Here is an 18,361-nt window from a genome sequence, read left to right as displayed (position 1 = left end):
AGCGTCCTCTAACAAAAGGATTAAGATGTGCAGGCGTGCATTCATTTTTTAAAAGTTTGTCCTTTCTCAAGGAGGCTTTTAAAAAAGTGGTAGAATTCCTACTGACTGAGTAGACATAAAATGGTATTTCTTATCTGAATTTCTACACCAGACTTCCCCAACCTAGCATCCCCCAGATGCTTTGGATTTACTGCTTCCATCAGTTCCAGCCACCTTGGCTTATGGCTAGAAGTTGCAGCCCAAAACAACTGGTGAGCACCAGGTTGGGGAAGGCTGCACTACACCATCTCCAACTGGAGAAATAGTTGAATATTAAACGGGCAGAGTTCTTTAAATGTTCCATACTCTTCGTTGGGGCAGGATTTTCAAATTCTCTCATTGCCTGTCTATTCAGTTCACAGAAGTATTCTGAAATTCTGACTGCAGGTCACTATGTTCCCAGTTACTTGTTTCAAATATTACACTCTTTAAAAATCTAACTTGGTGAACACTTCCAATTAATTGCTCTTTAGTTCTTACAGAACTGCATCAGGGATTGGCACTTGCAAAAGGCCCACACTCCAGCAAGGGGTCACATTGCTGAGCTCCATAGCTCATGACCCTGCTGCTCGTCTTGCTTGAGGTAGCTGCCTGTTGCCCTGCCTACTCCATGTGTCCAAGTAGTGACATGAGCAAGAAGAAGGAGCAGCCTCCCCTTGCCTTGTATTCTCCTTCTGGGCAATGGTGTGGATTAGGCCCAGAGGGAGAAGGCAAGCAAATGGGCAGCAGTGATAGTGGCACAGAGATAGAACCACACTAGGTCATCTAAAATCAAGCTCAGTTTTGACTAGTCCTTGAAATCCATCTGAATCAGCCCTTTAGTTTCCCACACATTTTCATTTTAAGCCTCTTACAGAACACGACTGGATGTATGCTGTAATTGGGGAGGGGGGTGCAGAAGGAACCACACCAGAATAGAATGTTCAGCTCCCAGAGCACGTCAGCTTTCATTTATTTATTTATTTAAATCAAGTTTCTACTTGTCCTTATGGCTAGAAAGGTATACTTAAAAATGTGGCCAATGCCCGCTGGTCAGATGTTGGGGTGGGGCTTCAGTGAAACACAGCAACATAGGAAGCTGTTTTATACTCAGTCAGAGCATCTGAACTAGTATTGTCGACACTGGGGCTGTTCACATAACACAACAGCCCACTGTGGGTTATTTCACCCATGGTGAGGCTGGGGCATGTGTGGCCACTATTTTTAATATACAATCAACCATTCAGGGGTTGTTGTGTTGTATGAATCGAGTGAGCGTGGGTTATGCAAGGGTTAAACAACAACCATTGCATAAGCCATGGCTTGTTTTAGGGTTATGAAAGGCTTGTTTAACCCTCACCCATGGGCGCTGCAGCAAGCTGCAGTGTGTCATCCAAACCCAGTCATTGACTGGCAAAAGTTCTCCGGGGTTTCAGGCAGTTTTTCCAGCCCTACCTGCAGATGTCGGGGACTGAACCTGGAACCTTCTGCATGCAAAGCAGGTGCTCTACCACTGAGCAACAGCCCCTCCCCTATTGGGGTAGAGCTTCAGCAGCCTGCATAGTTCCTTGCTGTGTCAAGCGGAACCAAAATAATACAAAATACAAATAATACAAAGCCTAACCTGGACCCAGAGGATGTTAACAATTATAGGCCAGTGGCCAACATCCCCTTCCTGGGCAAGGTGCTTGAGCGGGTGGTTGTAGGACAGCTCCAGGCACTGTTGAATGAAACGGATTATCTAGATCCATTTCAATTGGGCTTCAGGCCTGGTTTTGGAATGGAAACTGCCTTGGTCGCCCTGTGGGATGACCTCTGCCGGGAGAGGGACAGGGGGAGTGCGACCCTGTTGATTCTCCTCCTGGACCTCTCAGCGGCTTTCGATACCATCGACCATGGTATCCTTCTGGATAGGTTGTCTGGGTTGGGAGTTGGAGGCACTGCACTACAGTGGTTCCGCTCCTACTTGGATGGCCGATTCCAGAAGGTGGTGCTGGGGGATTATTGCTCTGTGCCATGGCAATTGTGCCATGGGGTTCCACAGGGCTCTATTTTATCCCCCATGCTGTTTAACATCTACATGAAACCGCTGGGGGAGGTTATCCGGAGGTGTGGGCTGAGGTGCCATCAATATGCGGATGACACCCAGCTCTACCTCTCTTTCTCATCAAAACCAGGTGAGGCAGTGGCTGTTCTGAACCAGTGCCTGGGCACGGTAATGGACTGGATGAGGGCTAATAAACTGAAACTCAATCCAGACAAGACGGAGGTACTGTTAGTGGGTGGTTTGTCTGCCCGGCTAGGTGATATTCAACCTGTTCTGGAGGGGGTTGCACTCCCCCTAAAGGATCAGGTTCGTAGTTTGGGGGTGCTCTTGGATCCAGAACTGTCACTTGAGGCACAGGTGAACTCAGTGGCACGGAGCACTTTTTATCAGCTTAGGCTGGTATACCAACTACGCCCTTATCTGGACAGAGATACAGTTATCCATGCTCTGATAACTTCTCGTCTGGATTACTGCAATGCGTTATACGTGGGGCTGCCTTTGAAAACGGTCCGGAAACTTCAGCGGGTCCAAAATAGGGCAGCAAGATTGTTAACAGGGTCACGAGCTCATATTACGCCAGTACTTTTCCAGCTGCACTGGCTGCCAGTCCACTTCCGGGCCCGATTCAAAGTGCTGGTGTTAACATTCAAAGCCCTTAACGGCTTGGGGCCAGGTTACCTGAAGGATCGCCTCCTCCCATATGTGCCTGCCCGGACCTTAAGATCATCATCAGCGGCCCTTCTCCGTGAGCCCCTGCCAAAGGAAGTGAGGCGGGTGGCTAGTAGGAGGAGGGCTTTTTCTGCTGTGGCACCCCGGCTCTGGAATGAGCTCCCTAGTGAGGTTCGCCTGGCGCCTACATTGTACTCCTTTCGGCGCCAGGTGAAGACCTTTTTATTTTCCCAGGCATTTTAGCTTTCTAAATTTTTATCTTTGCTGTTTTAAATCTGTATTTTAAACTCCTGTACTGCTGCTAGGTTTTATTGTGGTTGTATTGTTATATTGTGGTTTTAATGTTCTATATATTTTAAATTGTTTTATTGTGTGTTGTTTGGTTTTAATTTTTGTGAACCGCCCAGAGAACTTCGGCTATTGGGCGGTATAGAAATGAAATAAATAATAATAATAATAATATAATAATAATAATAATAAAAATAGCAAATACTGCAGAACAGATAGTGAACGGTAACTATACAATGTTTATTCAATTTGCCTAAGTTATAGGGGCATAGAATTTGGTATTCCTTGGCTCAAAAACTGGATTGGCCAAGTACATAATTTAAAATTTTATTTTCAGGCACAGTCCACACAGCTCTGCCAAAAGGCAAACCACATGCATGAGCCCATCAATCCAACTCTGTATTCAGGGTAGGTGAATGCTTTTATTTATACATGCTTTTACTTACGTCCATTTAACTTACTAGATATTCTGAATGGGGTTATTTTTCTGAACTGGGAGCAGAGCAAGTTGTACTAATTTAAAGCTTAGAGATGTTAAATCAGTAAGTGGATTTCCCAAGGCAGATGGATGAAACTCAACATGACTAAGCAGTACACAAAGTATCATGCATTTATGCATGAGCCTACTTGATTTGTTTTCTAGAGATTTTAGCATCGCAACAAAGCACTGTTGAGCATTCCTTTTGTTATACTGAAGTTTAATTATCTAAGAAGCTGTAGTAAATGCAGTTCAGCCTTACGTTCTGTAAATTGAACTGCAACTGCTGCTTGTATGGTGCAAACTCCTGGGCCAGCTCATATCCCTCGTGGTAAAACGTAAATAATCCCTGAAGAAATGCTAAAAGCTGAAAAGGAAAGGGGAAAAATGAGACTCAAAACCAACATTAAAAACGAACATTGTACACATTATGATGCAGAAGTAGAATACAACTGACACCGCTCAGGATAATAAGGAGGAAAAAGATTTACTTTCAACGGGGAGAATATATATTGTGGTTTACTGCAATATTCAGTAAAGGGCTATTTTTGGTGAAAGCCCTGGCAGTCAGACTACTTCTGATGTCACAGAGGGATTAAGTGGGAAGATGAGTCAAAGTCTCTTCCAGTCACTGCTGGAGCTTTTCTAGTATCATTAGGTGGGACAACAGAGGAAATAGGGGACCTATGAAAAGAGACAGCGGGGCCTAAGTCAACAACAGGCCAAGGAAAGGAGTGGAAGAAGGACTGGACCAGAGGCATGAGAGGGAAGGCCAGAAAGGGGAAGTGAAACTGCGAGAGATAATGGATAGAGGGCAGAAGCCAGGAGTTGGAGAAATGAAATGCACATATTGAAAATTCACACATTGGTTCAAAATAAGTATCAAAACTAAAAGCAAGCTCAGATCCAATGCACAGATAGCTGAGAAGGTGATTTGGGGAAGGAAGGGTTGGTTAGCGCAACTTCAGGCTTGTACCATCATCAGCCTTGTACCATCAGCAGACACTTTGTAGGCTTGCCCAAAAGTAGTCTGCGGAGCAGCCGAATGTCTGTATCATCTTAACAGACATGGTTAGCAAACAAGGTAGAAACAGATCTGGTAGAGGAAGGGATAGGGTATACTAGGCCCTTTCTAACAGAAGATGTTGCTACCTATTTGGGCTGCAGAGAGATACAACTTATTGGGGGATAAGTTGTCCCACTGTCTCACATTACTCAGACTCTGAATATGCTTCCCCGACTGTCTAGTTTCATTCAAATCTGCCTGCACGTGGTTTTAATAGCTGCTAGAGACCACTGTGATTATCACCAAATGAACAATGGAGTCCATGCATTGCTGCTTTTCCCACTCAGATCACCCAACCAGGGAACAGAATAGGGAGAACAAGCATTAAATTGCCAAAAGTAAAGGTTGCATTGGCTTGGTACAGAGAGCTGGAGATATTGCATACTGTCAACTCATTTCCATAAGGAACAGCTAGCAACTTTCTGTGCCAAACTACAACTCTGTCATTGAGTCTTTTGTTCCAAGGCCTAAGCAGGAAGTCCAGGGCTTTCAGTATTCATTCCTTTAAAAAGTAGTCCAAGGCTGATTTTCAGGAGCCTTGTGGCTAAATAAAAGAAATCCGAAATATAAACATGAGAATAGGGGAAAAAGCAATAGAAGCCATAGGACGGTATCCTATTTGGCACAACCTGCCACACCAGCAAATGCTACTGGTGTTGCATTAGAGGTTGCTTACATTAGCACAGCGTAATTTACAGGAGTGGTAGTCAGTGTGGGCTCTAGTTTTTTGAGGGCCCTTGGACAAGGCACCTTCAATGGGACCCCTCCCTCACAGCATATACCTTCTCACCACCACTGTCACCAGCTGCTGTTGCTCCTCATCCTCTTTCTCCTCATTGCTCTTTCTCATCTTTGCAGTCAGAGAACAAGTGAGTAAGTCAGCAATGGCATCTACAGCTCCTCCTTCTCACTACCACTATTGTCCGGGCCAGAACGAGAGGCAGGTGAAGAAGCGGGTTGCAGTGATGAAGAGGAGGAGCAACTTCAGGGGGCTCTCGTCTGTGGGCCACTGCTGGGGTGTGGGTCCTTAGTGGTGCTGAATAGAATCCTGCCCATACATTCAAAAAACCGTGATTAGGATCCAGACTTGCACTCAGTGGAGATCCACTGGTGCTGGAGATGGGTGAGGCAACGATTTTTTTCCCCAATTACCCATTCTCCCTGCAGCCCCAGTATTATCTCCTACACTGTTCTGGAGGGCTGGTGAACCCCCCAGAAGAGCATATGAAATGGCACTGGGGCTGCAGGAAGAAGGGAGAATGGGAGAGAATTGTCACCTCACCCTTTCCTCTGATCCTGTTCCTCTGCAAATGGAGGGTGCCCTTCTGTTCACGGAGGGGAAGCCTGAATCCAAATGAATGTGCAGATATAAAATGAATGTGCAAATATAAAACAGCCATATGGGTATAGGTGAAAAGGGAACAATCTGAAGCCACCACTGCCTTGCCAAGTGAAACCACTTCTCTTAATGCCAAGCCATCCGGGCAACCTTTCAATTTGTTTTAATGAAGTCTGGCACATGTAGAAGTAGTTTGTACAAATGGCAACACATCAGGAATGCAATGGCCCAGAGATTTTGCTTAATGTCAGCTTCACCAATTAACCGGGGGGGGGGGGTGGGGGGATTATCTGTGAGCAAATCTTTTATCAAGTAAATATATAAGCCTAACTGATAAAGTCCGTTTTAGCTCAAATGTTGGCCAAACATCCAACATTGCAACCTTAAGCTTTCTGAAACTTCTTTTTGCCCATCTTCCTCATGCACTTCAGTCCACTATTAATGTACTATTAAAATATCACCTTTGTGCAGAAAGACTCCAGATTATTAACTGCCTTTTCATTTTCTAAATATCAAGTTACTGTCAGAAATGGAACATCCTCCTTTGCAATCAACACCACAAGGAGACAAAGCTTCAGGCTAATACAACTTTATTTTGCTAGAAACTAGCTTTTCTACAAATGCAGATTCAAGGAAGCTCTCAGACTGCCTCAGGCCCTAAACTCTGCAATCTCTAATCAGCGGAGATGAAGATTCAAGGAAGCTCTCAGATTGCCTCAGGCCCTAAACTCTGCAATCTCTAATCAGAGGAGATGAAGTGGAGGGTAGCAAAGTTGCTAACAGTTTGGGTGTGAACCTCACGGCCAAACTTGCTTTGCAGTGATGCCCCTCCTTTAGGGTGGCTCCCTCCTACACTGGCTTCCAAAAGTGGCTATCCTGGCGCAGCATCTGAGCCCTGTCCCTAATTTTTCCTGCTTTGCTTTGCGATGCACCCTAGAGTCTCTCAAGTCATGCCCCTCTACCTTGGAAACTTGAATTCTCACAGTGGAGGGAGGGGGCAGGGATTCAGCCTGGGCCATCTATTTGTCAAGGCCTTTGGAGGAATCTCTCCCAGCATCTTGGCTCTCTAGGGATGGTCCCTCCCCTTGGCTTTGATCTAGCTGTTCCAACTCTGATTCAGAATCATAGCTGTTGGACATCCCAAGGGGCTTGGACTCATCTCTGACAGTTACTAGGGATGTATGAAAATTTCATTTGTTTACAAAACATGTGAGAAATGTTAGCAAATTCCAGAATTTATGATTCCTTTCAAAAAATTATATTTTCTAAAAATGCGCACTTTGAAATGCATATTAAAAATATGCAGTTTCACACTTTAGCTAATGGGGGGAAAGTGCACAGTTTTGAAGAATACACACAGAAATTCACATTTTCCTGTTCAATAAGTCCACGTTTCCCTTTCGAACAAGCCTAAAAATAGGTAGAAAACGAGAGCAAGCCGAAAAGAGCTTCAAAGTGATTTTTGAAGAATTTAGGTGAGCTTGAAAATTGCTGGTCCATCTCTACATCTAACTCTGTTCTGTACTGAAGGATCATACCAACTGGCACTAGATGGCAGCAACATCATACTTATTGTGGACTCTGACTATACTGAAATGTATTTGTTTAAGCAAGATTTCCAAAATCCTAGTCCTAATCACTTTTTGAAAAAAAGAAAGATAAAGGCAAGTGTATATGTTATATGACTCATGTAGATATGCTCTACCCTCCAGCTGTTTCATTTCGAGTTGCTTGCAATAAAGATAAAGTGACATTATTTTGAGAGTTTCAAATGCACCTGTTGGAGGTCATATAGTGGGGATGTGGGGAGTCTGAAGGCATGGTAAGAAGCTCTGAATGAAATAATATTCAACATTTCAACATCTACCAGGTTGGAGGTTTCAGGCAAGGGACCTCCACTGCCTCTGGTACATTTCTCCCATATCATGTCAACAACATCTTGCATGTGGGGGGAAAGAATCTGAATGAGGGAGACACATGAACAAACTGGTTGTCCCTGTTGTGCCTACTTTGCCTTCAAGGCAAATTAGAGACAGAGTGGGCAAGCTGAGAATTCCCTCTGACATCCTTCAGTGATTTGTGGAAAGTTTGAATGGTGGCATTGCTGGGACAACAAGTCCTTTGCCATTCTGTGGCCTCCAGCAAATGGTCAACCTTGCCACCCTCCAGAGCTAGCCCTGCTCTTCACCAGACTCCACATCTAGCACAGTGAGGGTCAGGGAAGTGCCTGGAAGACAAGGAATACAGGGCACAAAGCCAAATAATTCTCAGCAGCACCAAACTAGATGTGGCATGCAGACATACTTTCTTTTATTTTATTTATTTATTATTAAATTTATTAATCGCCCATCTGGCTGGTCACCCAGCCACTCTGGGTGATGTACAACATACAATAAAAACAGTTTAAAACAATAAAATTCTACAATAAAAACATTTTCTAAAATACCCTAACCCACCCCAAATGCCTGCCTGAACAACAACGTTTTTAATGCACGACGGAAGCTCATTAAAGAGGGGGCATGACGGAGTTCCCTAGGGAGGGAGTTCCACAGAGTGGGGGCCACCACAGAAAAGGCCCTCTCCCTCGTCCCCACCAGTCTAGCTGTCCTGGCTGATGGGACAGAGAGAAGGCCATCCGAGGCTGATCTTGTTAAGCGGCCTGTCTGGTGTTGCTGGAGGCGCTCCTTAAGATAGGCTGGGCCGGAACCATATAGGGTTTTAAAGGTCAAAACCAACACCTTGAATTTGGCCCGGAAAACAACTGGTAACCAGTGCAACTCCTTCAGCACTGGAGTGATGTGATCTCGCCGGCGGCTGACTTTAATCAGGTGAGCCGCCACGTTCTGTACCAGCTGCAGTTTTTTCTCTTTTTAAAAACAGGAAAAGCTACTTCTGGAGAGCTGATTGAGTCTGGAAAATCAGCACTAAGGGGTTGTTTAACCCTTTCCCTGCTTTACCCAAATCAATCCCAACCACCGCCGCCGCCACCCCCCCCAAAAAAAATTCCAAAGGGGATGAGGAAAGGCCACATGAGGAGGGCAAAATACTCCCTCCCTTTGCCACTACTACTCTAAGCCCAACAAGTCCTCTGGAAGTGGTTTGTTCTGCTTGAGCATAATGTTTCATACATCTGTGTATAATATCAAGTGTGGTCTGGAGAAAGGCTTTTATTGGTGGCTATGTTTTAAATGCAATAGTTTTTAACTTGTGCTTCAGTCATCAGATCTAGTTTCACTGGTTAACAAATTAGTCTTCTTCACCCCCTAAAGCAAGAATAAATAACCTGGTTATTTATAACCTCCAGATGTTTTTGACTACAATTCCCATAATCACTGACCACTGGCCATGCTGCCTATAGCTTCTTGGCATTGTAGTCCAAAACAACTGGAGACCCTCAAGTTGCCTACCCCTAACCTAGAGCATTTGTATAACATACAAGAGACATCTACTCCTAAAACACTATCTACAGCTCACATACTCCTACCACCCCTCTCCAGTGCAGTTGCAAAGAGATCAGCTACTTCCAACAGCAGTTTCAGTTATGCTCCGCTGGCCTCAGTCCCTATGCATACAGTCCCACCAGCCCAGGTCTGTGCAGGTCTCCTACCATGTGCAGCCGCGATATCGCATTTCCAGGCACAAGTGCCAACCTGGGCAAAAACGTGTGTTTCTAGAAGGGGCGCAAGCTGCCCCTTCTGGAAATGAATGTTTTTGCCTGGGTCGCCACTTGCTCCTGGAAGCACAATATCGCGGCCGGTATTGGCTGAGCGTGGACCTAAGTTGGCAGGTGGGGGCCGGGGCTGGCCACGTGTGCAGAGCCTCCATTGGTGACTACCCAATGTTGTGCATCTGAAATTAGGATTGCCATCTTTTCTTGTAAGGCTTCTATGGTTTTCACAGATGCATGAGAAAGGCAGAGATTGAATAGGTGAATCAGTTTCCATTATTGCATCTCAATGCCAGGAAAAGCTGCATCTATTTAATATCTCCCCATTATGCTGCTGTTTAAAGCATGGGTGCCCTACAGAAAATAGCGTGGCAACACTGAGTAAGATCCTATGGCAGTTATCCTTACAGTAAAATGCTGGCCCATTTCATTGTTTAAAAACCATCTGTCTCTTTCTCCTTTTATATTCCAGATCATCAACAAAATCAGTTTTAAACTGGATATCCATGTAAGTTTTTTTTTGCTATCTCTAATGTATTTTTTTTAAAGCACCAAACCAGGAAGACAGTAACTTCTTGGCTGATGAATTGAAGGCTAGAGGTCAAATTCCTACCCTATCCAAAATGGAAGTGCAATCTTCTTCCTGTGAGAATGAGATGACCAAACAATCTCAGGGTCAGCGACACTACATAAAAATAAATAAAAGACTCTTGCAGGCTTCAGATGCTGTTTTGCATGCTGGAATAACTGCTAGCCAACTGCCAGCTGCTAACCCGCTCATGGTTAGGACTGTGTTAAATTAATATAAGCTTTGATTTATTGAACTGGTTGATGTAAGGATTCAGAGAAAGGTAAATATGCAATCTTTGATCTACTTACAATTGAAATTGAAATCTGGGGAATTGAAATCTGGGGGAACAAATCAGCTTCCTCACCCTCCAGTGACACTGATTGACACTGACATCATACATGCTCATCGCTAGAAGGCTGCAGTATCAAGTTGTGAACTCCATGTGTCAATGAGTCATCGTAGATTAACCTCCACAGACAAAATCAAGTGATGCACAATCATGTGTGAACTGGCCTGCCATCTATTACTGCTGTTGTTGCTGTTATTAATAAAATACAACTTATTCATAAAACATTTCTATGTAACCAGCCCCACTGCGAGCACACCATTTCCACAACCAATGAAAAATATCATGGGACACACAATAATGCTGTCCTCACCATGTAGCCCAAGACCATCCTCCTAAAAACTCCTACTTACCCAGGTTACCTGCAAGAAACCCTGCATCAGTGTATCCCAGAGTAAACAGCACTCCTGTTTATTTGCTCTGATCAATGGAATGTCATGCAAAATTATATACATCAAATTAAAGCCATCCTCTAATTAAACAATGTTAATTTCAGTTCTGTTGTAGCACTGCACTTCCTCTGCCAGGGTTAGGACTGAGCAGGGTTGCTACATTTTCCCAGGAAATACTAACTTTGTGACAGCAGCTGATACAAAGACAGGAACGGGATTATTTGTAAGACATACACAAAACACTTCTTAAGGATTCCAAGGAAAATCTGAGCTGCTTTAAAAAAACATTTGCAGCTGTACTCAATATATTGACTTCTTACTAAAAGTAAAATTAACAATTTCACAGAGTTCAGGAATGGAGCCACTTATGGGAACTATTACTGGTATTGATGCAAGAAATACCACTGGTCCATCTAGCTCAGAATGGTCCACGTGGAGTGGCAGCACCTCTCCAGGGTTTCAGACGGGGTCTTTTCCAGCTCTAACTGGATATGCTGGGGATTGAACATCTCTAGAATCACCCTCAAGTTTCTTTTTGCACAGATCAATTTTCCTCTGCCAGGGATATTTATGTTGGTAGACATTCAGGAGATGCCACAACTTCCTCATGGAAAACTAATGAAGTTGTAGTAGAGCAGAAGTGGTCTGCTTGCAGTTCATGAGCCTCTTACTTTCACTGCCATTCAGAAATGATGGTCACAATTCCAAGCTTATTCTGGTTGAGGCTCTGCTTTAGCTATGCAGATTTTTCCTGTGTGATCTCCAGCCTAATCAGAGCCCTATGTGTTTCTCAAGATCAAGATCACACTGAACAACAGCCCACACAATCCTATCCATGTTTACTCTGAAATAAGTTTGCCTTGGTGCAGAAAGGTAATTTTGGACCCTGGACTTGTACTCTCCCCTTCTTTAGATAGCCATGGGTATTATGTCAGCAGTGAAGTACACAACTTAAATTAATCTTCACACACACCCCAACACGGCTCCATACTTTTCAACTGCTTTTACATTCCTGATACAAATTAGTTACCCATAAACACAGTTCACAGAGAAAAATCAAATCTTATGAAAGGTTTAACTTAACTAACTGCATTTATTGAAACATTCAAAGTGTTACATCTTTTATCTTTACAAAGCTTCCTTAAATATGATGTTCTTGGTGTAAACTCTAGGGTGGCCACTGTAACATCCTTGTACTGGTCCATCGATGACTTGAAACTTGAGGTTTGCCAATGAGCACACACAACTCATGGCAATGTAGAGTTGTTCATGACAGAAGACAAGGTGTAAACAGATAGATGCCAACTTGGTTTGCCTGGCTGAGACATGCACCATGTCAGGACCCCATCCAACCTCACTGTGAAAGTGCAGCAAAGGGTAAACCAAAGGTTCACCATGACTCTCCATGTAAGAGATCTTGTGGCACTGTCTACCTTTAGGGTATTAAAAGACGCTTGCTCCTTGGGAGGAAAGCTATGGCAAACCTAGACAGCATAGTAAGAAGCAGAGACATCACCTTGCCGACAAAGATCCATCTAATCAAAGCTATGGTTTTCCCAGTAGTAACGTATGACTGTGAGACCTGGACTATAAGGAAGGCTGAGCGCCGAAGAATTAATGCTTTCGAACTGTGGTGCTGGAGAAGGCTCTTATGAGTCCCCTGGACTGCAAGGAGGTCAAATCAGTCCATCCTAAAGGAAATCAACCCTGAGTGCTCATTGGAAGGACAGATACTGAAGCTGAAGCTCAAATATTTTGGCCACCTAATGGGAAGAGAAAACTCTCTGGAAAAGACCCTGATGCTGGGAAAGACTGAAGGCAAAAGGAGAAGGGGCCGGCAGAGGATGAGATGGCTAGATAGCATCACCGATGCAATGAATATGAACTTGAGCACACTCTGGGAGAGAGCGGAGGACAGGAAGGCCTGGCGTGCTATGGTCCATGGGGTCATGAAGAGTCGGACACGACTTAACGACTGAACAACAACAATCAGATAACAATGAGCTGGAGGAAAGCCATCTGAGGGAACAAACACACCAGCAATTTCAGAGACACGGGGAACATCATAGTGCCCAGAGTGAGCCGTAGTGTTCATCATGTTGTGGTCATGATGGAAGCACAGTGATACGTCCACTGGTCAACAATCAGCAGGAAGCACGGCAGTGTTCTCATGCTCAAGGATTTCACTGACATGCTGATACTCATCAGTGTATAGGTTAACATTAAGTAGCAGGTTAGTGAGTGACTCCAGCAAAGTGCAGTCCAAAGTGCTGTTCTCTACTCGCTTGAGGCAAGCCGTAGTGGTCTCGTCAGTATCAAGAATGTACAGCTGGCTGTAGCTCAGAGTCCCCTCTGACTGCAAAGTGCCCATCAGATGGTAAACTGAGCCTTGCACCTTGAGTATGAATGGACTGGGACCTTGCAGCTGTGCCATCTTGAGTGGTGTGTAGAAGGAAGCAAATCCTAGGGCACTGTCATACTTGTGAATATCCTTCAGGAATTGCTTGCCAAGGGCAGAGCCATCAGCGACAACGTTGCGGATGAAGTCCGGAACTGTGACTGGTGGTAGTGAAACCTTTCTGCCATGGCAGCAGAGTTGACAATTAACCATTGAAAGCAAGGCATCGCACTGGTGACATGGTTGCCGATATCAAACCTGTCAATATTGGTTGCGGGACATGTGCCGACAGGCACAGTCTGCCTCTAACACCTGGGCTGGTTTGAGACACTGACTGATGCAAGGCCGGCCAGAGCTTCGCTATCATCAAAAGGCCTGCATATGCAGGCTTGCTGAGGAGAGTGCAGCACCATTCAGGCGGGGGCACAAAGGTTCTTCTCTAGGGGCTGGGGGGTAGAATTAGCATGGCAGCGTGAGGCGTGCTTAGGCTCGTGTTTAGCCTGATGATTACTGCTACTGGCAAGCATTAGACGTCTAGGCATGTTAGTAATGCATAGAACATATTAATGTTGTTTTGTTAAATGTAACAGCTACAGGCTTCCTTTCTGAGCAATAACTAAACTTTGACTGGGTTACTTTTAACTGTATGGGTCTCTTAATCCCTTTATGATTTGTTTACAGGCTGTACGTTACTGGAATATCATTGTACTTTGGCCTGCACCTGTGTACAGAGGTGTACAGGCTCTTTTTGTGTTCATATTTCATTTTGCTCCAATTTGCAATAGATTATGTTTGTTTAATTATACTTGACATATTTTGATATTAAAATAAAACTTTATAGTACATTGTTATAGAAGATAACCTAATTCTTTAAAAACAGGCTTTATGGACATAAATAAACTCCTGACTTTGAATTATAGTGAAAATTGTTGGTATTTGTGGAATCTGCATGTCAAGACCTTTCCAATACTGTATGTTTCATGAGAATCAGTCAATGGGAAGGCAGTCAAAAAGGGATGACTAACTAACTCCTGAATTTGAATTATATATATAAGATGTTAGAGAAAGAAAGAAAAAACCCAACCCCAAACCTGTTTGCTAACCTGATAAAAACCTAATAAAAAAGAAAAGAAATACTCTGAGAAAGTTCAGTTCTGCATTTGAAGCTCATTTAAATTAAAGCACCATCATGACTACAGTAATAAAATGGAGTTTGCTTCTGTTGCCCTGATGTGAAACACATTTACTTGAGAATAAGGGGACTTGTTAAGAGGGACTGCCCAACGAGATCACATTACGCCAGTACTTTTCCAGCTGCACTGGCTGCCAGTCCATTTCTGGGCCCAACTCAAAGTGCTGGTATTAACATTCAAAGCCTTTAACGGCTTGGGGACAGGTTACCTGAAGGATTGCCTCCTCCCATATGTGCCTGACCGGACCCTAAGATCATCCTCAGCAGTCCTTCTCCATAAGCCCCTGCCAAAGGAAGTGAGGTGGGTGGCTACCAGGAAGGGGGCCTTTTTTGCTGTGGCTCCCTACATTGTATCCTTCCGGTGCCAGGTGAAGACCTTTTTATTGTCCCAGAATTTTAGCATTTTAGCTCCCTAGCGTTTTAGTTTTTGGTGTTTTAAATCTGTATTTTAAACCTCTGCATTGCTGCTAGGTTTCATTCTGGTTGTACTGTTATATTGTGGTTTTAAGCTTTCATATTTTATATTGTTTTATGCTGTACTTTCTGGTTTAATTTTTGTGAACTGGCAGAGAGCTTCAACTATTGGGTGGTATAGAAATAAATAAATAAATAAATAAGCAAGCAAGCAAGCAAGCACGTCTGTAACCATGTACATGCTTGCCCAGCAATCCCGACTATTAAATGCTTTTAAAAAGAAGAAAGGATGCTGCAAGAAACAGTGTAAGCTCTGGCATGCCCATGCTGATCAGGGCCCTGATCACCTGCCACAGTATGAGTGGTAATTCATATTGAAAAGAGGGGGGGCTCGGCTGCAGGCCCTGGACTTTAGCCCTGAGGTCCAGCTCTAAGTGCATCACTGTAAGTGTGCACACAAGTGCAGCCTTACAAAAAGCAACCTATGCATGTCTACTCAGAAGTTAAGTCCCACTGATCTCAAGTGGACTTGCTCTCAGGTAAGCATGTACAGAATTGCAACCCCAATGAGGCAGGCTAAGACATATGTTGGCTAAGACATGTTGCTGAGCTCTGCCTTAACAGTTCATTAAAAAAAAACACAATACTTCCATATTCTCCATTCCTATTGCTCCTTTAATAAAAGGTCAAACAGATTTATTGAAATTTGAAGACAAATGCCTTGGTTAGGCATTCTGAGCCAATTTTTACATTATGAAATACTTGTCATGTGTTGCACAGACAACACTGCTAAGCAAAAGTCGTTAAAATGTCATGCAGATAGATGGCAAGTCGTCTGCAATTTCATTCCACGCTGGATGAGAAACCTTTTACGTGAGCATTTAAGAAATCGAGATTATTCTTGAGACCAGGCCTTCAATGGCTTACAATATTAAATTCCCTTTTTTAATTAACCAATATATTCCACTTTAAATGCATTCACTGTAGGTATGTAAGTCAATAGTTTTCAAAAAATGTGTCCCTGGGAACCACAGGGTTCCTCAGAAGTTTACCAGGGATTCCTTACTGAGATATATTGGTCATTGCAGATAAGCTGCCCATAAGACAGCTTGGCTCCGTTCAGGCATCACACTGAACTACAGTTAAGGAAGCTGAACTATGGGTTTGGCATGATGTCTGAATTAACAAACCACGGTTTAAGCATTTAAAATGAGCTTGTACCCATGGTTTTTGCTAAAAATGGCTTGGCATGAAGTCTGAATTGACAAACTATAATTACAGCTGTTGTTCTGCATCTCTAGAGACCCCCATGCCATAGAACTGGCAGTGCTCAGCAGATGGAAAAAGAAAACAGACAAGGAGTGAAATCCAGTGTCATGCAACCAGACTTCTAATCATGCTACAAGATTTTCCACTCTTCTCTTTGCCCTTCCAGTTCCAACCCCCTGGATCAGACTTTGAGGGCACACAGGGGACTACAAGGGAAAGGGAGAATCACCCCCTCCCTGTTTTGCTCATGGAACCAAGTCCATCGGTGGAAAGGGTTAACTGTATACCACACAAGGAGCTTGAAGACACAGTTCGCAATCTGGATTTGGAGAATTCAGTCAAACCATAGTTTGCCAGTTTGGACACAACAACAAATTGTGGTTTGATCAAACCAGGGCACACTCTACTAAACCAGTGATTGTGAACCATATTGGTTCTGGGGATCAGATTGCCCCCTTGTTCCCCCCTGGCAGCCTGGATGATGTCAGGGGGCCAATTTACTTCCAGCCAGTGCTCTGTACTGAGAGCCAGCTTTGCTTGTTCTTCACCTTTCCCATAGTGAATGTGAGGCATGAGCAAAGGTTACTGAGCTGACACTTCTAGGGTCATGAAAGAAAGTCAAGTGGGGGAAGCCAAAGGACGTACGAAGTGCACTTGGCCAGTACTTCCAGGAACCTGTAGAGTTCTGCCTTGGGACTCAGCCAACTGAGCGCTCACTCGCTTTCCTACCCCCTCTCCCATTTGAAGGGGTGGGGCTTCAGGAAAGAGCTGCCTCAGAGCTCCGGTGAGCTGGATGGCCCAGCCTGGTAGATCAGATTGGCCCACGGGTTGAAGGTTCCCTGTATTAAACCAAAGCCATGAAGAGTAGAGGGAAGGGCATGGCAGAAACTCTCATTGTGTGAGTGGAAGTCTGTTTCTGAAACATTGGATTTAACCCTGTATGTTTATGTTTGTACTTTTATAAAAATAACAACTTACGGGCTCAACAAATTCAAACTTCTTTCTCTCTTGCACTTCTTGGATTTTAAAGACATATTCTAATGATGCTTCATAAAAATTTTGATGTTCTTTGTCGATCTGGGTATCTGCCTAAAAAATTAAAACAAAAAGTTACAATAAAGCCTATAAAATTTCTATTATATCCTCTGCTATTATTATACCAGAAAAGGCTTCCAGAACAGACACACTATAACCTTCTAGTCAAAGGAAGATTGAGTAATTAAAGCCTCCTGAAATGGCAAGTCAGTTCACAGAGGGCTCTATATGGTGTTTCCAAAATGCCATCATTCTCTCATTCACCCACAATTGCCCTAAAAATATTTGACCTCCAAAAGAACTCTAGCCCCATGGAAATCTTTTACTCCTTTCTTTGAACAAGCAGCTCTCCATGTTGTATCACAAGTAGCGGTGGGGTGAACTCTCATGGTCAGACTTCAAATTAATTGATCTGTGTACTGGCTCGGACAGTGTGAATTAGATAGGTTCATCTTAAAATGTGAATCAGTTTTGGAATCTTTTTGTCTGGATCCTCTCTCTAAATGGATGGCATTAGGTTCTCGACACATTAAAATGGATAGGGTTCCTCCCACAGTTATGGCTGTTAGAGATGTGTGTCGTATAATGTCACGTCAGTTACATCTTAATCCATTTTCTCATGCTAAATTGACTATATGGGAAAACCCAGATTTACAAATGGGAAAGAAAATGTTTTTGTGGCAGACTTGGATGGATAAGTTTATTTTTTTTAATTATTTTTTTTACATTGGATCAGCTAATGGGTGCTGATGATGAGTTTTTGTCATTCTCAGCTTTGTGTGCCAAATATGACTTGCCTCCCATGGCTGAATGGCAATATTTGCAATGGAAACATTTGTTAGAATCTAGGTTTGGTCCTGCTGATCTTACAGCTTCAGAGTCTCCTTCATTATTGGAAACACTTATTGCAGCTGATCAATTATATTGACCCAAGTTCCATGTTTATAAATACTTATTATTGGTGAATAAGTACATGAGCCAGGCAGCGTTGCACCAACTCCATCTGATACGGCGGCTGAGCCCATATCTTCCTGACCATCTGCTCCCATCGGTAGTACATGCCCTGGTCTCCTCTCGTCTAGACTACTGTAATGCGCTCTATGTGAGGTTATCCTTGAAGACGGTTCGGAAGCTGCAATTGGTGCAGAACGTGGCAGCTCGCCTGATTAAAG

General features: G+C 43.7%; 1 protein-coding gene across 1 annotated transcript in view; it reads right to left on the bottom strand.

The window, feature by feature from the left end:
- ARHGAP42 (Rho GTPase activating protein 42) overlaps positions 1-18,361 on the bottom strand; it is a 253,118-nt gene that overhangs the window by 60,689 nt on the left and 174,068 nt on the right. Inside the window, exons 6-7 of the mRNA XM_084842649.1 lie at positions 17,133-17,243; positions 3,763-3,867 (exon numbers count right to left, since the gene is read on the bottom strand). Coding sequence (XP_084698775.1) covers positions 3,763-3,867; positions 17,133-17,243 — 216 coding nt within the window. The remainder of the gene's footprint in view (positions 1-3,762; positions 3,868-17,132; positions 17,244-18,361) is intronic.

The sequence above is a fragment of the Heloderma suspectum genome, chromosome 3, assembly GCF_057233095.1.
Source record: "Heloderma suspectum isolate Gila_16-S chromosome 3, 16-S_ref, whole genome shotgun sequence".
Classification (NCBI taxonomy): domain Eukaryota; kingdom Metazoa; phylum Chordata; class Lepidosauria; order Squamata; family Helodermatidae; genus Heloderma; species Heloderma suspectum.
The sequence above is the reverse complement of the archived record's forward strand: the minus strand, read 5'-3'. Positions and strand labels throughout refer to the sequence as shown.